This window comes from Daphnia pulicaria, chromosome 2 (assembly GCF_021234035.1).
Source record: "Daphnia pulicaria isolate SC F1-1A chromosome 2, SC_F0-13Bv2, whole genome shotgun sequence".
NCBI classification, from domain to species: Eukaryota; Metazoa; Arthropoda; class Branchiopoda; order Diplostraca; family Daphniidae; genus Daphnia; species Daphnia pulicaria.
This window is the reverse complement of record NC_060914.1, coordinates 10452663-10473263: the sequence shown is the minus strand read 5'-3', so window position 1 is coordinate 10473263 and position 20601 is coordinate 10452663. Positions and strand designations below refer to the sequence as shown.

The following is a 20601-nucleotide window of genomic DNA, read 5'->3' as shown; positions in this document are numbered from 1 at the left end:
TAGACCCATCCCCAGCAACGTCAACCTGCAGAAGGAAAGGCCAGTTTCCTTCATGCTCGAAAGTCACGGATATCATTACGTAAAACTTTTGTTTAAAATTTTTTTTTTTAAAATGTTTTATCTATATTTTATGTGGTGTAGAGGTTGGGTGAGAACGACACGTGTGGCATCATTATCAACCAGGTACAATAGCCACAAGGCTTAAGAGGTGAGGGTGAGAAAAAATTGTATAAAAGGGGAGAGAAAAGTTGGCAGGGAATAGTCGATTGAGTATCTCCGGCAAGGCAACAACTGCGTTCTTTGTCGTAATATCAGCTCGCAATCATGGGTAAGTATTCAATTTGATATCGAGTCGTGAATCACTTATATCTTTTTTTTAGTTGTATATTACCAATTTTATTCGAAAACTAATTTACAAATCGTTCATTGTTTAGTTGATAATGGCGTTGGGTTGCTGTTGGGTGTTGTATCGTTGATGCCGAGCACGAGAGAGATAAGGCGATAGAAATAAATCGAGCGAGGATCTCCGACACGGTCATAACTGCATTCTTCGTGGTATTATCAGCTCTCAATCACGGGTAATTATTATGACATTTTACATGGAGTTTTGTATCAATTTTTATTTCCTTTCCATGTATTAATATGCCCGTAATTATTGAATGTTGTCAAGTAAACTATGCCGTCGTGCTGTGCTACACACTACAACTGATGCTGCTCCATGCTACTAAACCATAGCCCCGAAGAATTGCCCCAATTGCCCACAAAGCCCCAAAAAGTGAAGGTGAGGTCTTTATTATTGTAATTTTGTGGAACATTTACTAATGACATCTTTTTATTCCTAGCCTCTTTTTCGAAAAAGACGAATTCTTTTGCAACCCCGTCGAATTGAACGGAAAAGATAACGGTGGCGTAGCAGTCGTATATCGCGTCGTAAATATTGACATTGTCGGTCGGAATTCGGAAAGCCGAAATTGACCATGGAATTATCATCACCTTCGACAAGTGCCTTGTTGCTACAGGTAAATATTTTATGCTCAATGAAATTCGTCTTAATAGTCTTAATGATAACACTTTTATGGAATGATGAACAACTTCGATAATCATCCTGCTAGATTGTATCTGAGAGCCTATTTAAACTGCTAGCAATTTATTTCTGTAATTATGAATCACTCTAAAAATGGCTTTTATTTTCTTCCTAGGTGGTAAACCAAAATCTTTGCCATCGTTGAAAGGTGCCATTAAGGCAAAGACCAGTTACTTCACCGAGGCCCTCAAGTACTAAATTACTAAGGAACTATACTTCAACTTACGCTGCCCCGAGCTACTACACCGTCGCCCCGAAATATAACTCTGGCCCCGAGCTTCACCACCAAGGCACTGGAATACTGCACGACTACATATGCTGCCCCATCCTACTATACCGAGGCTCTTAAGTACTGCTCTGTCCTCAGCTACTTACTACACCGATGCTGCTAAGTACTACTCCGTTGCCACCTACTACACCGAGGCTCCAGCTCATTACTCCATCAAAACGGTAGAGTACTACACCGAAGCACCCAAGAACTACTCTGGCCCGATGTACACAACTACAACTGATGCGGCCAAGTATTACGCAGTCCCGACCTACTACAGAGAAGTTACTCCTTCGTACTACGTTAAACAGAAATACTACACTGATGCTGCAGTTAACTACACCACAACCTACGCTACAGTCGCTACACGTAGCCACAACACCGAAGAAACCGCATATTACACAACCACATACGCTGCCCCAGTGTACTTCACCGAGAACCCAAGTATTACTCTGCTCCAAGCAACTACCAAATTAAGGTTCATAAGTACTACATCAGCAAGGCTTCCGACATTAACCTATGTATATGTTAAGATAAACATAACCAATTGTTTAAAAATTGTAAACGTTGTGTATATTTATAAATAAAATTGTTTTGCGGGCATGTGGATCAGGCAATTAAATCTATCATCAATTGATCACCTTACTGATAAAAATTCGCTATGCTATATGTATAATTCTATGTTTAATAGCATAGATAATTACAAATTGTTTAAAAAAACACAGTTGTGAATTTATGGTAACCATATCTCATACAAGCATGACAGGGAGAGAAACACTGCATTGACTGGGTAACAAAGTACCCAGGGTAATTACCTGTCCAATGAAGAAGAGATTATACAAGACCAATTCTACTGGGGAGATATAATCATAGTGCCTTATACAGCTTTACAGGTTAGATTAATGTCCCTCCAAAAACTTTCATAAAATCATGAACCTTCCAAGTCTCTGTTCAACCAGAGCCCCCTCCCCCCTCCTCCTGGTTATCACAGGGGCTGAGGGACCAACGGCAGGCGTTGATTAGTGGTTAGTTAGGGAAACGGGGCCACAGAAAAGAAAGGAGCACAGGTATGCACTTGAAAATTTATCTAAATCTACACAAATTATCAGTATTCGATTCCAGCAATCTCTTGTCGGTTTCCAAACAACTATAACAGCGGAGAGGGATTAACCTGAAAGGTAAGTAAATTTAGATATTTAATTTTCAAACCACATATTGTAGTGACAGAAAGCAATACCTCAAATCTATCAATCTTACATTGTCCTAAATTAGAACAAAGTGGTGGTCACATAAAATCTTGAGTAGCAGCATTTACTTGCTGTTGTCCGCAAAATAGATAGCAACAAAGAATTGGATCTGGTGCAGGCATCAATATCTTGAAGATTTACAACTTGACAGGGAAAAGTTAATGTGAACATTATTGCCTTATAAGAACACAGTAATTAAAAATAATTTATGTAAAATAACTTCCTTGCAACTGATATTATTTTCATATTTTGCTTCAGAAGACATAGGTTGTGAACTTGCATCATTGGATTAGACCATTGTGTTTCTATTGTCACGAGCACCTAGTTGGCCAGATAGGCAGGTACGTACATGAAAACTTAAACTGAAATTATCTGAAAACAATTCAAGAATGCAGTAAGAATCATTAGCTAAAGATTGCGTGATCTATTACTTAAAAACAGTTAACTTATTATCCGACCTCCGTTGTTTAACTTTTTAATTTGTTTTGAAATTTGAAGTAACTTATGAATGTAACGAACGACTTGTAAATTGTAATGTCATGTCTGTGATCAGCTGTGACTGTGCAACAAACTTAAGATTAAAAACTAATTACTAGATGTCGCCAGTGTCGCCCTTGTTGTTCTCACATCGTGAAACGAGGCGAAATGGACGAAACAAATTGTTATTTATACTTGTATTCTTGTGATTTGAAATACCAAATTGAACTTCGTATCTTATGTAGGTTTATCTTGACATGGTTTCCTTATTTTTATACTGTAGTAACTTATTTCTTCAAATTCTAGAAGCATACTGTCACTCTGTCAGTCATTCCAACAAGTTGACTTAGCGCTCAGTCACTTTCCATCCATCAGACCATCATGCTGTCAAAAGCCCAAAACTCATGTTTGAAGTCCACATACAGTGGAATACAAATGTGCCGAGACAAGGTATTTCCCCATTACTGCTACCAGACCATTACAATTCAGATTTTCATGTAACAGGTATTCTTGTTCATGAACCATAGGATCTTTTCTGAATCTCGCAATTATGGTGGTGTAACCTGCAACATCATGTTTGTTGTTATGGCTGTTTCAACTTCTGTTTAGAAGGTAACCCAGCTGAGGGATAGGTACAGTTTTATTTCTCAAAAGTAAATTTGTGTAAATTTGTAATTAAAGTAGAGAATTTCCTTGTCCCATTGCTACTTAGAGTTTCAGTGACATGAAGAGTGTGTTGTGAATAATGCCATGTGTATGCATATATGTTCCAGTTCTGCTTGATGCCTTACTAAATTCATCACCCGTATGATAAAGGTAAGCATCAATACTACCACCTATCACCATGCTACTGCAACACTTCATGACACTTTCTTTAGTAACAGGAAATCTCAACATGAGGAGTAATGCTGTTGGTTACTGTGATTTCCATTTTTTCGGTTCTTTATCATGAAAATTTCAGTGTGCTTCTTAGTAAAAGACTAAAGGTAAAGATTGATATGCTTTATTAACTGTTATATTTTCATTAATGTAATACATTTATTTTACAGAGCACGTAAGAGATCCATAAGCCAATGCTGCCCTTTGTCCATGACGGAAGAAGGACTTCCACCAACGCGCACCAACATTTTTCTCCATCCTTATCTTCACGACGTACGCTCATCTAGCTTCACTGCTTTTGCTTCTAAACAACTTGTCTTATTACTTCCCCGACGAGTTGGAACACTTCAGTGGTTGCTTCCGTCCGCTGTTACACACCTGCAGTTACTCACCACAGGATAATCCCCAGGTACCTGACAATTTACTTATTTTCGTAGATTATTCTACTTGCTTTAAACTCTTTGTCTGGGTAATAATTCCTAAATCGGGCCCTTCTTACGCGCAAACAAAGTGTTATTCAAAGACATTTTTTTTAACGCTAGATGGCTTTTCGATAATTTTCAGCTGTCAAAACAGTAGTTTCAGTTATTTTGCAAATCTCTTTAAACAGTTATCGGCAGCTATTGTGTGGAAATTTTTAGTGAAAACTGACGATAACTATTCCGTCAACAAAGCTCACTTGTTAGATTTTTAATAATGTGGTTTTTTTTCTACTTCCGGTTTTCTCATTTCTGTCAGTAGTTTAGTAAATATTCATCTGACGCACAAAAGAACCACATATTCGTGATCCTCGTCAAATTTTTTGTAAAGTTCATGATTTGTTTTTAACGTACGCGTACTTCCGGTTTTGAGAATTTTCCTGATCTATAGTTCAGGAAAATTCTCGATTTTGGTGAAATTTTGGATTTCGTTTTAATCACACCTAATCGACCCCAAATTTCATGGAGATGACGAATGTATAGTTTAATTTGACGACAGCTCAATGGTTGAGGCGCTGTGGTTACTTCCGGTATACTTCCGGTATTTTTTTAAAGACTAGCAAGTGAGCTTTGTTATGTGTTCAGTTCTCAATATTGTCAGGTAGATTTTAAGCAAATTAATGTATGCTTTTAAAGTATTGAGAAAAAAAACAGATCCATGTACCCACATGTATTATGTGACTATTATGTAACTTTTATTGGCATGTCAATTAATAAGAATTTTTTGTCTTTATTCAGGTAATGCCGATGAGACGTCGAGAAGATGGATTTTCTCATCTTTAAAAATCGTCGCCGGTCTCCGTTGGATGTTGCCCCTGCTCCTGGTGCGAACGAAACTCGGTGGAGTGAATGGATGTAAGTTCATCATTTACAAGTTCCTCACATTTATGTTGTGTTTTTTATTTTAATCCTATCAAATTTTTTAAAATCTGATTTAGAATTCGCCAACAAAATACTTCTGGCAACGGAAAAGGACAATCGCCACCGACACCGATACTCGTCATCAACGTGGATCATCGTATTGTTGGTATTATTTCGTTTGTGTTAGTTAACCCGTTGTCTGCCACGCCTTTGATCTCCCCTAGCTCCTTTGCACGGGCTGCGTGCGCTGTTCGGTCTCGTGGTTTTCATGCCGTGGGATCGGAAAGTCGTACCAGCCCAAAACTTGCCGCAAGGCGCCTGTTAAGGCAATGCACTATAGGGACTTCCCCTTGTCGATGCGGTGATGGATTCTCCTGTCACCGTGTCAGCCCGGACTTGTCAGCAATGGCAAGTCCCACTTTGGTCATGGATCCTTCAGACGTCACGCGTAGAATAGTAGAGAGCAACCTACCGGTTGTATGGCGTGGCAGCCAACGGGTTAACTTAAGTGTATGTGTATGTATGTGATTGTAAAATGTGTGGTGGAATTGTGGGTGGAGGTGGGACAATAAAGTATTTTTTATCTACAACTTTGAAGATTGAAATTTACTATAATAATAGTCAAGAGATTTGAGTTAAAACTATTGCGACTAGAGCAAGCCGCCTCCACCACGTTTGAAATTAAGACCCATCGCAATGGCTTGAAGGTGTTAAAAAACTTACTTCTTACTCTTACTCTTTCTTATTCTTACAAGATGATAACACTCATTAAAAAATTTATTTTCTCATTTAAGAATAAGAACATTACCAGTGACTAGTGTGATATGACCGACAAATCTGAACATAATTAAATAAAACTGAAATTTCGGCTATAATCCAGGAGACTTTCTCTAGTAAACTGAAGAAGCGCAGATCGTGGTGTAACATCCAAATACTTTAGTGGTGTAGTAACTCGGGGCAGAGTAATACTTTGGAGCAAAGTCAAAAGCAAGTTATCAAGAGTTACAAATACTTTCATACTGCGGACAATAAAGCGATTAAACGGAAGGCAACAAAACGGGGGATGGTTCAATTAGGGAGCGAAATATTTAGACAACCAGAGATTAACAAGTGAATATGATGTACGCTGCATCCGTTTCAGTCAAAAAATGGGATCACTTAGGTCATTATCAAGATTTTGTTTTCTTTACACCAATAGAAAGTAATTGTGTTGCATATGTTCCTGGTCTTGGTTCACTTAATGAAACTAATTGCGTTTGCAACAAAAAAAACATTGCTGATAATATCGTCCCATCGTAAAAGTGGTTTTCCGGAAAAAAGAAAGAAACGAAAAACATTCCTGTTGTTAACAGAATAAGGTGTGTCTTGATAGAGAGACACCTAGTTGCCTACTAAACAACGGCAACGACTAACTAACAAGATGTTGTTCGTTAGTAGGCAAGAGCAGACTTGCTGCTGGTTTTCATCATTCACTCATTGTATTTGAGTTGAACTTGAGACTTTAATGACATATTCAACACCACAAAATAGGCTTTTCTCGAGGCTTTTCTTTAATTTAGCAAAGGCTGAATAGATCTATTCTCGTTGAATAGAATTCAAATAGGAGGCGCCCAGCAGAAGGACGGGCGAAAAAGTCGTAAAACATTCGAGAGATTGTGTGAAAGAAAATAACACACAGCCACCTTCTAATTTTACGACGGTGCACTACACAAAGAAGAAGAGGGTCAAAACTCAAAATAATGAAATGGCCAACACAATTTTCCAGGCATAAAAGGGATCGGGGTGTTCGGGGAGAAGCTATTAATTTAGAAGCTATTCTTTAATTTAGTTAGGTATAGTGGCATTAGCGAAAGAATCGTGAACAGCGAAAATGTTCCAGATAGGCCAGGTCAGAAAGTTGCTTGTTTAATAGTGAAGGGTTTCCCTGTTGAAAATGGGACTGCGGTTTTACTTGGATGGCCCAAAGCAAATTGCGGGTGTGGATCAAACAACACCGAAATCGGCCAGCAACGTCATCAACGAGCACCATCAATTGAGAGTTATTTCCACGACTCGCTACTTAAAGTTAGGACTAGACTTAGATCACGAATCTAAAATTCGCAGTAACTCTCGCTGGACTTGAACTCCTTGATTGCGTCGTTAACCTTAACAAAGAGACGTCACACTATTTACGATCGCATCAATTTCATCGACAATACGGGAAAATGGCATTTACGTAATACCAATTGAAATATATCACACCTTGTGATTTGTGGCACCCGCATCTTCTCTTTCAAAAAGGGTTACAACTCTCTCCGAGAGAAAGCAGGTGAAAAACAAAAAGGTAATCCGCCGTGAACAGGGTCAACACAGAGGGATGCGAATGAAGTAGCAGCAAGAATTATTAAAGCAAAAGAGCTGGAAAATGATTCTAACCTTCGAGTGAACTCCATTAGTTTGATACGTCATCCTCCATCGCAGGTCCCTTTAATGAACTCCACGTCCGATGGGGTCTCGAAACTCATGGCTGCTAATCAATTAATTGAAATCCCAATCAATAAAGCAGCACACAATGTATAGAAATTATTCGCATAATCAAAAACTCCCTAAAGTTGTAATAATTAGTCAATTTTGCAGTGGCATGAAAATGGTTCGACTACTAACAGACAGATTATAATCATCAACCGACTTCTTTTGCTCGCACGTACCGTAAACCCCAAATTAATTCGACCTTGATTTAAAACTTTGAAGTGATTAGCGAATTATCATATGAAACTTAAATAAAAATCGCATATGAAACTTAAATAAAAATCGCAGGCTGGAGTTATTTTCGGAAAGAAATTCCCGATCTAAAGTCGCTAGTACTCTAACAAAACAAATTGATGCCGGTGGCATCTAGCGATAGATAAGATGACACTAATAAAAAGATAATTTTCTCCGATAAATACGTCCTTTTTCGGGTTTTTTTAAAATACATCTCGCATGCACGTTGACGTTTTAACACATGAATCCATGTAATGTAAGATACGTGGTAAAGATAATCAATCTTCAAATCAACTAGGTACAGTAGGTTACTTTCACGATGTGAGTCAAATTAAAAATTTCCAAGAGGTCCATCAATGCTCAAGACGTTTCTGGACTACCTATAATGTTCTAACGTTACGTGTACGCTATACTTAATATCAGTATGGTTCCTAGTTCTACAGTAAAATTTAAATCAAATGTGACATTTTGGTAATTATTCTTTTTTTATTGGGAAGCTTAAGTCCCAAAAATCCTACTGTGACACAAGGTCTAATTAAGTTTGAGTTGCATTTAACTGAGTTTCCCGACTTTCTCGTTATTCCTTACCTGTTTCTCCATTTATCTTGCCCGTCTTTTAGCTTGTTGATAGGCCGTAAAATCGTCGGCCTCTTGCTCTGCTAATTCCAATTCCGTCGTCATCACTTCTTGGGCTTGGTGATTATAAAACGTTTGCAGTAGACTTTGTTATGAAAATACAAATTCTTGTTAATTCACATTGCAAAATGTTTCAGAGTTTGATATTGTGCTGATACCTGCTCCATATCTTGTAGATGTCCTTCGTAGCGAAAATACTAATGCTGCAGATTCCAAGTGGCAGTCACTCTCCTGTCATGATCAAATGAATTCCAGGATCTCCGTTCTAGCTGGGGCTTTAAGAACAATTCTGATAAGAGCATTGCATCGGCGGCTGATTTCAGGTCGTGCATATGGCACTGTTAAAACCGAACTGAATTAGAAAGGAAATAAAACAGTAATTATATTTCTTTCTTAGACATTAGATGAGTCTTACTTCGACATTTTGGAAGAATCAATCCCATTGGTACTGGCAGCTTAAAGATTGGCTTCTGGCGGAAAATATAAAGAAACCGCATCTGCATGACCAGATGTTGATCGGAACGATGTCTTCATCACTCATGGGCGATCCTTGAAAAACACCAGTGAAAATCAATGGCAGCACAACCTGTTCATAAATTAATTCACTAAACAAATCACAAGCTAAAATGTTTTACCATCAAGGGAGGGCCAAATAAACGAGGTAATTGTGGGCCGAATCCGAAATCCAATAGCTTGACTTTTCTCGCTTTATCTGTAGTCGCCCATGAATGAGTTCGTGATCAGCCGGAGAATCCTATTGGAGTTTACCGAAACCATTTCTTGCCTGCCCTGCCCTATCATTAGAAACAAAATGAGCAAGTATGACTGCATTTGTATTGTCTGTCGACACATCCGACTGACTCGACATCTATCATGCAAAAAGATTTTTTTTTAAGTAAAGTAATAAAGTAATTATTTTTGTTTTGTTGTTTTTTTTTTTTTTAAATAAATAACTTTGTCGTTAGTAGAAAAAATTATTTACTTTTTTAGGATTTTATTTAACAACATAATGTTTTCGCTCTAGAGCTCGAGTTCAATTGGTTGGTGTTGTAAAGCTCAGTAAATAGACAATTTCATATTCTCCCTTATCAAGATGTACGAGAAAACCACAACCAAACGATGGTATTTTAAAAGAGTTCGTTCAAGTTCCTGTTGACTTAGCCTAAAAAAACTTCCGAACTGCTCAACTCCAACTATAATCTGTTGTTCTTGGTTGAGTTTGCTTTATATCAGGGAACGATTTAGCATTCAAGGTCTTTGCTGGCCTTTAACAGTTTCTCCCTTTATTCTGTCAATAAAGCTGAAATCGACTGAAATTTACGACGACGAATTTTTGAAAATGTCCTTCAGCTACATGTCCACTTAAGGATGGCATCCTGGCAAACTTTGTTCAGTTAGCCGAACAATCTTCCAATCTTCCTTCCATAACATTTATTGACAAAAGAACTCAGAAAAACTTTTTTTTCGTCGGCGAGGTTTTAGTACCATGATAAGGCAAGAAACAAGAGAAGGATCGCGCCATCATCGCTGATGAAGCGATTGATGGCGAGTAGAAAAAGCCTGGGGAAAGAAAAGGATAAATGTCTCTAGATACGATTTCTACACAGTTGGAACCGCAATTCGAGCTAGAGTCGGTTTCATCACCATCGCAGTCGTAAAAATTAGAAAAAGCTGCTTAGCTCGAGAGACGGACAGTGACGTCCCAACAGCAGTCAAGAAAGGAAGCTGGTGTGCCTCGATAACTGCGACAAATAAAAAAATTGTGAACTGGTGGGAAAAGCTATCAGTTAATAACGATCACGGTCGGTCATACTTTTGGTATTGACGAGATTGGGTTGTCGATTAGACTGGTTCAAACATTTCATCACAAACAGTTTCGGTAAGTTTAACATTGAAAATACTAACTAACTGGTTTGGTAACTGATGCGTGGCATGGCTGTATATGATAGCTAGCTGAGTGGAAGCTATGGGTTCGGCTCGTCTGGCATTTTATTTAAACGTCACCAAGGTCAATCGCCACTAGACTGGTTTAACTTTTATATTACTTTTCAAGCGATTCTTTTGAAATACTAAACTGTATTTTAAATAAAGGAATATCCACACTAGCCCTGAATACAATTTTAAATCACATTTTATCTATCCTTCTTTCAGGCAATTCGTCTTGACACTTGAAATGCACATATGAAATTTAAGTAGCCGGAAAATCTCTACAATCAAGAATGTCTATCGAAGACGCAAACAGTAATCCCACAGCAGCTAGCGCTGGCTCGTGCAGCACCGCCCAAGATGTTCTCGACGAGATTAAAAGCTGGATTCAGTCTAACGATTCCGCTAAATTTTACGGCTATGCCGTTGCTCACATTAAATCAAAAGTGAAGCGTGACCTGTTTTGTTTGGAAGCAACTTGGGTGGAGAGGCAGTACGTCAAAATCGTACTGGAAATGTGGTTGCGAGAGAGTTTAGAAAGATCATTTCAATACCTAGAGGATGAAGCAACAGACATAAGTACGGAAATGTCCGTCATTTTGGACGAATTGAATTCAATTAACTGCTTCGAAGATATTCGTTCGAAACTCAACGGAGCGACATCAAGACTGAAATATTGGTGCGACGGAGGTCCATTACATGAGTCACCACATTTCAAGTGTCAATATCTTCAGTTGATACTTGAGCAGAGGGATCTGTTTAGTACCATGCCCCGTTTCGTTATTCTTGTTTGCAGCTATTTGAAACAATTCAAGACTTTGAGCATAGAGAAAATATTTGCCCGGTGCCTGAACGACATCGCCAAAGAGGAAACCAGCGAAGAGAAAAACCTCAATTTCATTTTCGCTTTGAACGAGCTCTTCCGAGTCGCCGATGAAGACATCAGGGTACAAAACATTTTGGAAGCCAACATTTCCGAAAACTACGTTACGGACGGATGGCAAAAAGGGGACCAAACTGGGCCAGATTTCGTCAACCATTTGGTGGAAATTATTGCAATGAGTAGCGAGGCCATAGGAAAGAAATTGCCTCAATGGTTTGCTCTTCTGCAATCAGACAAACAATGGACGCCGAAAGTGCAGTTGTTGACCAAAGAGTTTTGCAAGAAATTCTTGTTACCAATGACAACCGAAATCAAAGTTAAAGAAGAGGAAGGAAGAAAAATCATTTTCGTTTACGGGATCGCCGTTTTTATCAGTAAAATTATACAGGAAATGTTGAAACTTAACCGCGATCATCCTGGCGTACAGGAAATCCAAATTGTTGGACTGACATCCGTTCACGTCGACTGCGATTTGGAATTCAAGGATTGGCACGGAATAAATGTGGGCATTGTCACCCACAATCTGTACGTCGACCGCGATGACATTTTGTGGGATGTCTCTGGCAAAAACGGAAACGAAACGGCGGGTAAATGATATTTTATAGATCCTGTTCCCTGGAGTATATTCTGTTCTAAATGTAATGTTTTGTATAATTTACAGGGGAAATCGGCCAACCAGGTGAGAGCGGCGGAAATGTGCACATTATTTGCAGCGAGATGATTAAGGCCGAACAATGGACGATAGCAAGTGACGGGGGTGACGGAAGTGACGGGCTCAACGGCGGCGACGGTCAAATTGGATCAGATGGAAAAATTGCTCGCAAATGGTCGGAAGAAAATTTCATAAAATCTTTCCCGTCAATGTCGACATTTGATACGGGTGAAAATACTGAACCTTATTCCAAAAATGCAGTAAAAACTGTTCTAAATACGCTAGAAACAATTCTACCAAAACAGAATCGAACACACAAAAGTACTAACATCGAACCAGAACACTGCGGTAGTTTTTTCGTGGAAGGGACTGCAGGTGATGGCAGAAGAATCACGGCATCGTATTATCAATCAAAGACAAAACGACAAACGCTCATTTTGTGCAAAGGTACGTATGTAAAAGATGGTTCGAAATATTTGAATTTGATTAGTTCAATTTGTTAGCTAAATCGCTAAATAATGGAATTTGATCCTACAGGAAGTAAAGTCGGATCAGGTGGGTATGGCGGTACCATAACCTACGAATTTGTGGATGCCGGAGGAGAACCAATCGGCGTGCCGTTTGTCGGCAAAGAAAAGCGCGAAGCAACGGCTGTACGGATGGACGTGTATGAGACAAAGGGTTCTGATGGCAGAATGGGAGAACTGGCCGGGGATGTCGGTTTCATCCACAACCTCGACACATCAGCGGCATCCGCCATGGATAACTTGGAGGGACGTTTTATTGGCTTCCAAAACGAAGTAAGTTTGGAAATCAAATTCAGTAAAACCAAACCTACAAGAGAGCAGTGTGATCCTGAACCCAACACATTTGCCAAATTAAGTAAGGAAAAATACGCGTCAATTGACCCTTGCAAACCTCGCAATTTCTATGAGACACAGTCACTGCGTTCGAAAATAAAGGTTGTAAAAAAGAAGGCCATCATCCACCAAAGTCTGGCTCAACACCTCGCCCCAATAAACGAACGGAAGCAGATGACCCAATCCTTCCAGGCGATGTTTTGTAACCCGAAGGAACACGAAACGAGTAACATTGAAGAAATGATTAAACAAACAGAAACGAAAGAGGCCCAACTCCATCAGCTAACGTCCCAGTCTAGTTTACGAATGGAGAAAATTGGAACCACACGATACGTCAAACCAGCTTTAAAGAAAACGCACATTGACTTCAACCACGACACTAATTATTTGCCTAATCAAAAGTCGATTGGACGCCGTCCTGTTGATTCCCGGTCGGAACTACCAGTAGATGTTCGGTGTCTCGATTTACTACCAACGGTAGGCGGCGTCGACAGTGCTCTCAACAGCATATTTGGACGACTGAATTCAGACGGCTTCTACTTGTGCAATAATACAAGAACATTCCGCCATCGTCTCGCCCAGTTCGTTAGAGATTTAAAAAATAAAACGGAAGTCTTGGCGCTGGTCGGGCAGTTTGTGCTTCGCATGAAAAATGTCCATCAATTGGATTTCCCCATTGCCTGTGACATAAAACAGACATACATTGAACATCTACAAAAGACTGGCGAGAATAATCCATTCAACTGGGAGGAAGTGATCAAGGTAGAAGAATTGTTTCAAGAATACGCCAAATTCATCGAGTTGCCTTCAAGTGCACTAGACTCGGCCGAACTGAAGTTGCTGGCGCAGATACACGCAATAGCAATCAACGTGTACGAGGATCAATTATATTCGTTCAAATTTAAGGAAACCTTCAACCCTGAGAACAAAAGCAAGCATTTCGTTCTTTACGAAGGGGGCGGTGAATGGAGGCGTCTCGAAGCCAATCAGAATCTGCAGTATTTCTGTACGTATATTGATGAAAGCTTGTTTGAATGTTCATCCATCCAAAATGAATCCTACCAAAATTTGATAAAGTGGGTTGAAAAAAACTGCACAGACCAACAAATCATCACGTCAATCAAGAAGCTCAATCCTGAATATGGTGAAACACCAGACGAATTATTTAAAATTTTGATTTTCCAAAATTCGATACCGATTGGACAGTCTCAGGGCTTTTTAGAGAAGGAAGACAAAACCGAAAAACTAGCACCGGATCTTTGTTTGTTATCCGAGTGGGTATTAGAATACAACCGCCGAAATGTAAGCCCCATCTTCTATTTGCAAATAGCCAAAGAATATGCACCAAGCCAATGGAAATACGAATTTGTTCTTCTGGAATTACAAGCACTATTGGAAAAGGTTCCTCGTGATGCAAAAATAATAGATTGGCAGAAAAAGATGTTTTACTGCCTGAAAAAGTTTGACGAACGAATGCCATTTGTGTTTACTTTGCTTCGCAAACATCTTGCTTCAACCGACCTCTGTTTTAAAAATGAGCCGGAAAAATTGCTACGCCTTTTACAGATGTTAGGAGAGGAATCTGATGGTTACGAAGCGGGCACTATAAGTGAACACCAATGGTCAGAGCTTCCCCTAAATGACTGGCTTTACGAACTGAGAAACAGTGTGTGGCAAACCAAAATTAATCAGTTATCCGTTACTGAAAGAAACACTGAAAAAGAAACTAAGAGACTTAAGAAAGAACTAGTCTTCATGTTATTGGAACTAGAATACAAAAATGGAGAAAAGTTTTGCAACGATTTAATAAACGGAATTACAAGCTTGGAGACAGCCGCAAATAAGCTGCAAAACATTCTATATCCGGGCAGGAGGTCGCAAACGGGATCAGACCAAATGTCGAGACAGATAAATGTAGTAGAGATTATATCCACAATGAAGACAAATATGCCACAAAATAAAAATTTCCCTGGAAACTATTCAAACGTGCTGGAAGATGTAAAAGATAAAGTGATGGAGTCGAAATCAGAAGTCAACTCCACGCTCGACAACAAGAGCACACAGAAGTTGATGAAAGCTTGGCAGAAAAACGGTTTGGAACTGAAAAATAATGCCGAGCTAGCTCAATTTCTCTCCGTCTACGATTACGCCGTCCAGCAAACATGTACGAAAAAAGGAGACGAAGAAAAGTTCCGGCTACGTGACACCCAGAGAGTGACGATAACGACATTGATAACGTCGCTATTAACATCAAAACATAAAAAGAAAGCCTCGTTTACTCAAGTGTCAACTGGTGAGGGGAAATCTCTTATCGTCGCTGGTGTTGCAATTGCGTTAGCTCTGTCACGAAATGACGAGGACTTGGTTGAAAACAATAAGGTTCCCGGAAATAAGAAAATAGACATCATTACCAGCAACGACGTGTTGGCCCTTCGTGATTCCAACTTGTTATTCACCGATGGTGGGCTCAAAGATCTCTACGAGTATTTCAATATCACCGTAGCCAACAATTGCAGTCAATCAGTTGACAAACGAACTCAAGCCTACAATGCGACTGTCGTTTATGGAAAACTTGCCAATTTTCAGCGCGATTATTTGTTGGATGAATTTTATGACACTAATATTCGCAACGACAGAACGATGGATTTAGTGATTGTCGACGAAGTAGATTGCATGTTGTTGGACCGTGGAAACAACACTCTCTATCTGTCCCATGACATTCCTGGCATGGAGATGTTGGAGTCCTTGTATGTGTTTGTTTGGGAAAAGATAATGCACGCGTCAATCGTAGAATCAGATAAACCGACGATGAAGAAATCAATTCAAGCCGCTGTTCTGTACGATCTACACGGAACTATAACAAAGGACGATTTAGACTCGATTGACGGTTCACTTAAAGATCAGCCGTCGGAAAAGAATGCGCTGTGGAATCATCTTATTGATACAAAAGTCATCGATTCGCACGGACGCCTGCTGATAATTAAGGATGAAATTAACAAGATAAGCTATCGAATGGATCTGAATCCCAAGATCGCCTTTTATTTCGGCAACGTAATGGAACGCGAGCGTTGCATCAGAATACCCAATCATCTGATGAATTTTGTCGATCGCCACCTGGATTCCTGGCTCGATAATGCACTGCAGGCCCTGGAACTCAAACGGGACGAGGACTACGTCGTCGATCAAGACCGGACGGATACGAGTCCGGATCTAAATCCGCAAGTGATTATTATCGATCAGGACACGGGAACTGACCAGATCTCTTCCCAGTGGGACGGAGCCCTTCACCAGTTTATTCAGCTCAAAGAAGGCTGTAAGTTAACGCATCAGAGTCTTAAAGCCATTTTTATTTCTAACGCGACTTACATCCAGAAATATAAAAAAATAGCAGGAGCGTCGGGTACGCTGGGCTCCGAAACCGAACGAGATTTCATGGAGAAGAAATACAAGTGTTTCTTTTTTACCATTCCAACGGCTTTTGTTAAAAACTTTTACGTGAAACCTACAAAAGTTTTTAAATCAAAGTGCAGTTGGCTCCAAGCGATTACCAAAGAAGCCAAAAAGACGGTACTTCCTGAAGAAGGGGACAAGGTTAGATCCCTCGTTATCTTTTGCCAATCCATAAAAGATGCAAATACAGTTCACCATCACCTAAAAGCTGCTTTGGCATCCGAAATTGGTTCCAGCAGCCACATCCATTGCTACACACGCGATTACGAGAAATTTGTTTTCGAAAGCCAGTCACTTCAAGTCGGACACGTAATCATCGCCACCAACTTGGCCGGAAGAGGCACGGATATTAAAATCAGCAATCAACTGAGAGACAACGGAGGTCTACATGTTTGTCTAACTTTTCTACCAAAGAACGAGCGGATTGAGGAACAAGCGATGGGACGCGCAGGTAGAAATGGAGCACCTGGAAGCGGAGTCTTTCTCTTATGCGACGAAACTTCATCCGCAGACGGAGTAAAGTGGGGAGCTGGGAAATTTTTAACCTTGAAGGAAGAGCGTAAACGTTGGGAACTGCAACGAATATCCCGTCTAAAAGATGATTTCAGAACCATAGAACGTGAAGAAGTGTTTTATGAGGACATATCACAGCGTTATAGAGAACTAAAAATTCAACTGACAGAGAAAAAATGTCAAGATCAAGAAATTCAGTCCATTTGCAACAGTGTCCTGGATAAATGGGCTTTGTGGCTAGACGAAACCATCGAGTACTTGGAATTGTCATATTCCTACTACATGAGTGACTTTGAAAAAGTTTTTCTTCCCAGATTTGAGCTGCCCGACAATGATTTGACAGACATCAGCTGGATGACGCCAGTTCGTTCTATTGCATTGGGCAAATATTTTGCCACTCACAAAACAACGAAATCGAATCTCTCAACAGCAGGTGATATTTTTGATCGACTCATCAAGTCAAGCGACAGTTTTTGGTATCCGGCTGCTTATTACTACCGCGCTTTTATTTTCCTGAAGGAAAATTTGCTGGAGAACAAACCCAAATTTATTCGAACTTTGCGAATCTGCGAGACTATTCTTAACGAGAACATTGACATGCAATTGAATTTCTATCGCAAGGTCAAACAATCAACGGCGATATCTACCCAAAACTTTTCCTTTTGCATTGTCGAGGCTTACCAGCAACAAAAGGACAACACCATAAAACTTTTGGAATATTTCATTGGTTCCAGTCGGTCCTTGCTTGGTAGTCACTCTTGTTTAGTTACGGATTTAGAAAAAGACGCAAGCGAACCCCCCAAAAAGCCAGGAACTATTAAAAAAATTATAAAAAAGGCCGAAACATTTTTAGAAAAAAAGTTTAAAAGCAATTTCAGACCGTTCGAAAAAACAAGAAAAGTGGAAACCAAAATTCATAAAATCTGTCCCAATAAAGTGGATAAATTGTTTCAATCTTTGTTCGAATATAAATGCCTCGTCTGCCAGTTGAACGACTTCGACACGGCACCAAACCGAAGCGCTGACATTCAGCGAGTAGCTAACGACTACTGCATCAGCGTCTCGCTCGAAAATGAACTCGAGTCCATTTTCGCCAAGAATCTGAGTGAGGAGAACATCGAGAAGGAACTGAAAACCATTAAACCGGATTTGATTCCGTGTACCAGGAAAACATTCTGGAATAAACTCAAAGAAGACGGTGCACTACTTGTTCTAAAAATGGGATTATGTCCAGACATGAAATGCGTCATCATGCTAGAATCTGAATGTGATTTAGAACCAAAATTTAATCGAGAAGAGGCCATCAACATCGACTTTGGATCCAGCGGATACGTGCTATATAATCCAACATATGCCACAAGAAACGATTTGCTGGAACAAAAAAAGATCATGTTTCGTAAATCATACATTAAAGGTTTACTTCTGGGGAAAAGCTATCAAGAGTATCGCCAAAGAAAAGAAAAATTCGAATTCAATCAAATCGCCCGAATTGATTTCGATAAACTCATAACCGTCAACCTGACATCGTTCGGCCGATTGGGGATGGATGACTTTTGTCGCGTTAATATCATCCCAGCAGAACGCGATGGGATTTGGACGGCTTTGATCAGCCAACAAATCATTGACGAACATGGCAATCTGTCATTGGAATACGCGGCCCAAAAATTCAACTATCCCAGTTGCCCTGCTTACGAAGAAGCTGTCATGCGTCTGTTGGGGAGAACGTTCGTTGCCGAAATCGTCAGACGTCATTGGCTCAAGTCACAAGAAGATCCGCGTTTTCTCAAATCTATCAACTTATTGCCTTTGAAACCCTATCGAGACATGTTGGCTGATTTGATGTCTGCCCACGTCATCTCTGGCGCTCGGGTCACAGATGATACAAACATCAATTTAGAGGATGAAGTAAACAAAATCAAAGGTGAGGACGAAGAAGCGCATAAATGCATTGTGGATTTCCTTGAAAAACGCCAAGCTATTTATGCTGCGCCCAGGATGAAAGAGTACGATGTAGTACTCAATTTAATCGAACGAGACATCCGCATGATTGCCGACATGAACAACATTTCCTCCGAACTTTATGATTTTGGCCTGGTAGGATTTAATCATGTCGTCAATGTTAAAGATCGAGAAAGGTCTTGGAAAAATGTTTGCATGGCGTCACTGATATCAACACTCGTCATTGCCGGTGGTGGCACATCCTTGGGAGTCGGAGCTTTTCTCGTTTACAGTAAAATACTAAGTTTTGGATTTTGCAAAGATTTACTTTTCATGGGAGGTCTGTCTGATATATTGTACGCTGTTACGACCATCTTGACGCGCAGTCACTTTACATGGGCCGATTATGGCCGCCAAAGAATAAGAAGTGTCATGGGAAAAGCGGAGCCCATAGATATGATCAAAATCATTTGGAAAGTATTCGATTCTTCTGAAAAAACCGACGAAGAACTAAGGAATGTAATCAGGAAAGCCGCTCATTCGGTGAGATGGAGGCGAAAAGGCCAAACCGAATTAATGGCTCTAAATGAACCATTATTAGAGACCGCAATTACCCAACTTGGAGTGATCAACAAAAAAAATGAGTTTTCCTTCCACAGCCGGCTACATTCTCAATGTCTTCTCCTTTGTGACTTTCTAAAAGCGCAAATCAACAAAATCATTGACAAAAACTCTGTCGAAATTAAGGAAACGTTGGCCCAACTCTATCGTTTGCAAGGAAAAGATAAAGCACGACTTTTGACTGATGAGAAAATAAAAGCTATCGTAACTAACTGGTTTGAAGACGGATGCGATTGGGTCTCGGAAGTGGAAGCTACTATCATGTCTAAAGTCGTCGAGAATGGCAGAAGTCGAGAAACGGGAAGTTCAATACTCAACAACGTGTCCAATTCCGATATTCAATCCATTGAACAAATATTGGAAGATTTAGATACGAGAATGTGGATGGTGTGCAAGACTTCGACGCACTTGCACACATTCATCTTGGAACTAAAGAACGATAACCTTGCCCAGTCATCGACAGCTGACGACACTGACGTTGAAGAAAATAAGCGTTTTCAAAAAAGAGCGATGACTGATTTGAAATGTGAACTGGCCAGAAAAGCGGAAAATGTGGTAGAAATATTGGCTCAAAAAGTACATCAATTCACCTCTGACCATATCACACAACTAGCGAAAAATAATCCCAAACTATATGCCGCTTTCCTGTAGTACGTCTAGAATCGACAATTTTAAATGTTGGCTTACCTCAGAATCCATGATGAGGGTAGAATCATTCTGAAGCAATCCAATTTTTCTGTCTCTGTAGCAACACAGCAACAGTCTTTACTGCATTTACTCTAATAAAAATTACAGAAATCTGTTAGATATTCAAATAAATTATTTTTTTTTTATTACTCTGAAAGAGAAACCAATAACCACCGAATAACTGTAGTGGATGGGTAGATCAGGCAGACAATCCAGAATAATATTGTAACAAATAAGAACAAATGTTATATTTTGCAATGCTTCACCATGCTCAATACAAATTAAGCTGCTACGGCTAATAATATTTCTTTGGAGCTTTAGAGTAGTAGTTAAGGACAGCTGTGTTTATAGAAATGCACATAATCTGAAAAAATAGGAATCTTAACCTATGTTCTAGT

General features: G+C 39.7%; 1 protein-coding gene and 2 long non-coding RNA genes across 3 annotated transcripts; 2 read left to right on the top strand and 1 right to left on the bottom strand.

The window, feature by feature from the left end:
• Window positions 1–200: 200 nt before the first annotated feature.
• On the top strand, window positions 201–781 carry LOC124326778. The gene is made up of 3 exons (XR_006915824.1): window positions 201–328; window positions 435–578; window positions 671–781. It is a non-coding gene; the product is annotated as an uncharacterized LOC124326778 (long non-coding RNA).
• A 7544-nt stretch (window positions 782–8325) lies between these two features.
• LOC124326780 lies at window positions 8326–9516 on the bottom strand. The gene is made up of 4 exons (XR_006915826.1): window positions 9309–9516; window positions 9089–9259; window positions 8832–9025; window positions 8326–8758 (listed from the first exon to the last, which is right to left on the bottom strand). It is a non-coding gene; the product is annotated as an uncharacterized LOC124326780 (long non-coding RNA).
• Window positions 9517–10394: 878 nt separating this feature from the next.
• On the top strand, window positions 10395–20357 carry LOC124326026. Its single transcript, XM_046784590.1, has 4 exons — window positions 10395–10552; window positions 10825–12069; window positions 12144–12581; window positions 12672–20357. The coding sequence occupies exons 2-4, from the start codon at window positions 10893–10895 to the stop codon at window positions 20165–20167; spliced, it is 9111 nt and encodes a 3036-aa protein (XP_046640546.1). The 5' UTR covers window positions 10395–10552; window positions 10825–10892; the 3' UTR covers window positions 20168–20357.
• The last annotated feature ends 244 nt before the right edge of the window (window positions 20358–20601 follow it).

Bases quoted from the DNA above. Each gene is read 5' to 3' on its own strand.
- LOC124326026 (XM_046784590.1), top strand. From the start codon at position 10,893: ATGTCTATCGAAGACGCAAACAGTAATCCCACAGCAGCTAGCGCTGGC. The intron at 12,070-12,143 runs GTAAATGATATT...TATAATTTACAG, and splicing joins AAACGGAAACGAAACGGCGG to GGGAAATCGGCCAACCAGGT. The intron at 12,582-12,671 runs GTACGTATGTAA...TTGATCCTACAG, and splicing joins AACGCTCATTTTGTGCAAAG to GAAGTAAAGTCGGATCAGGT.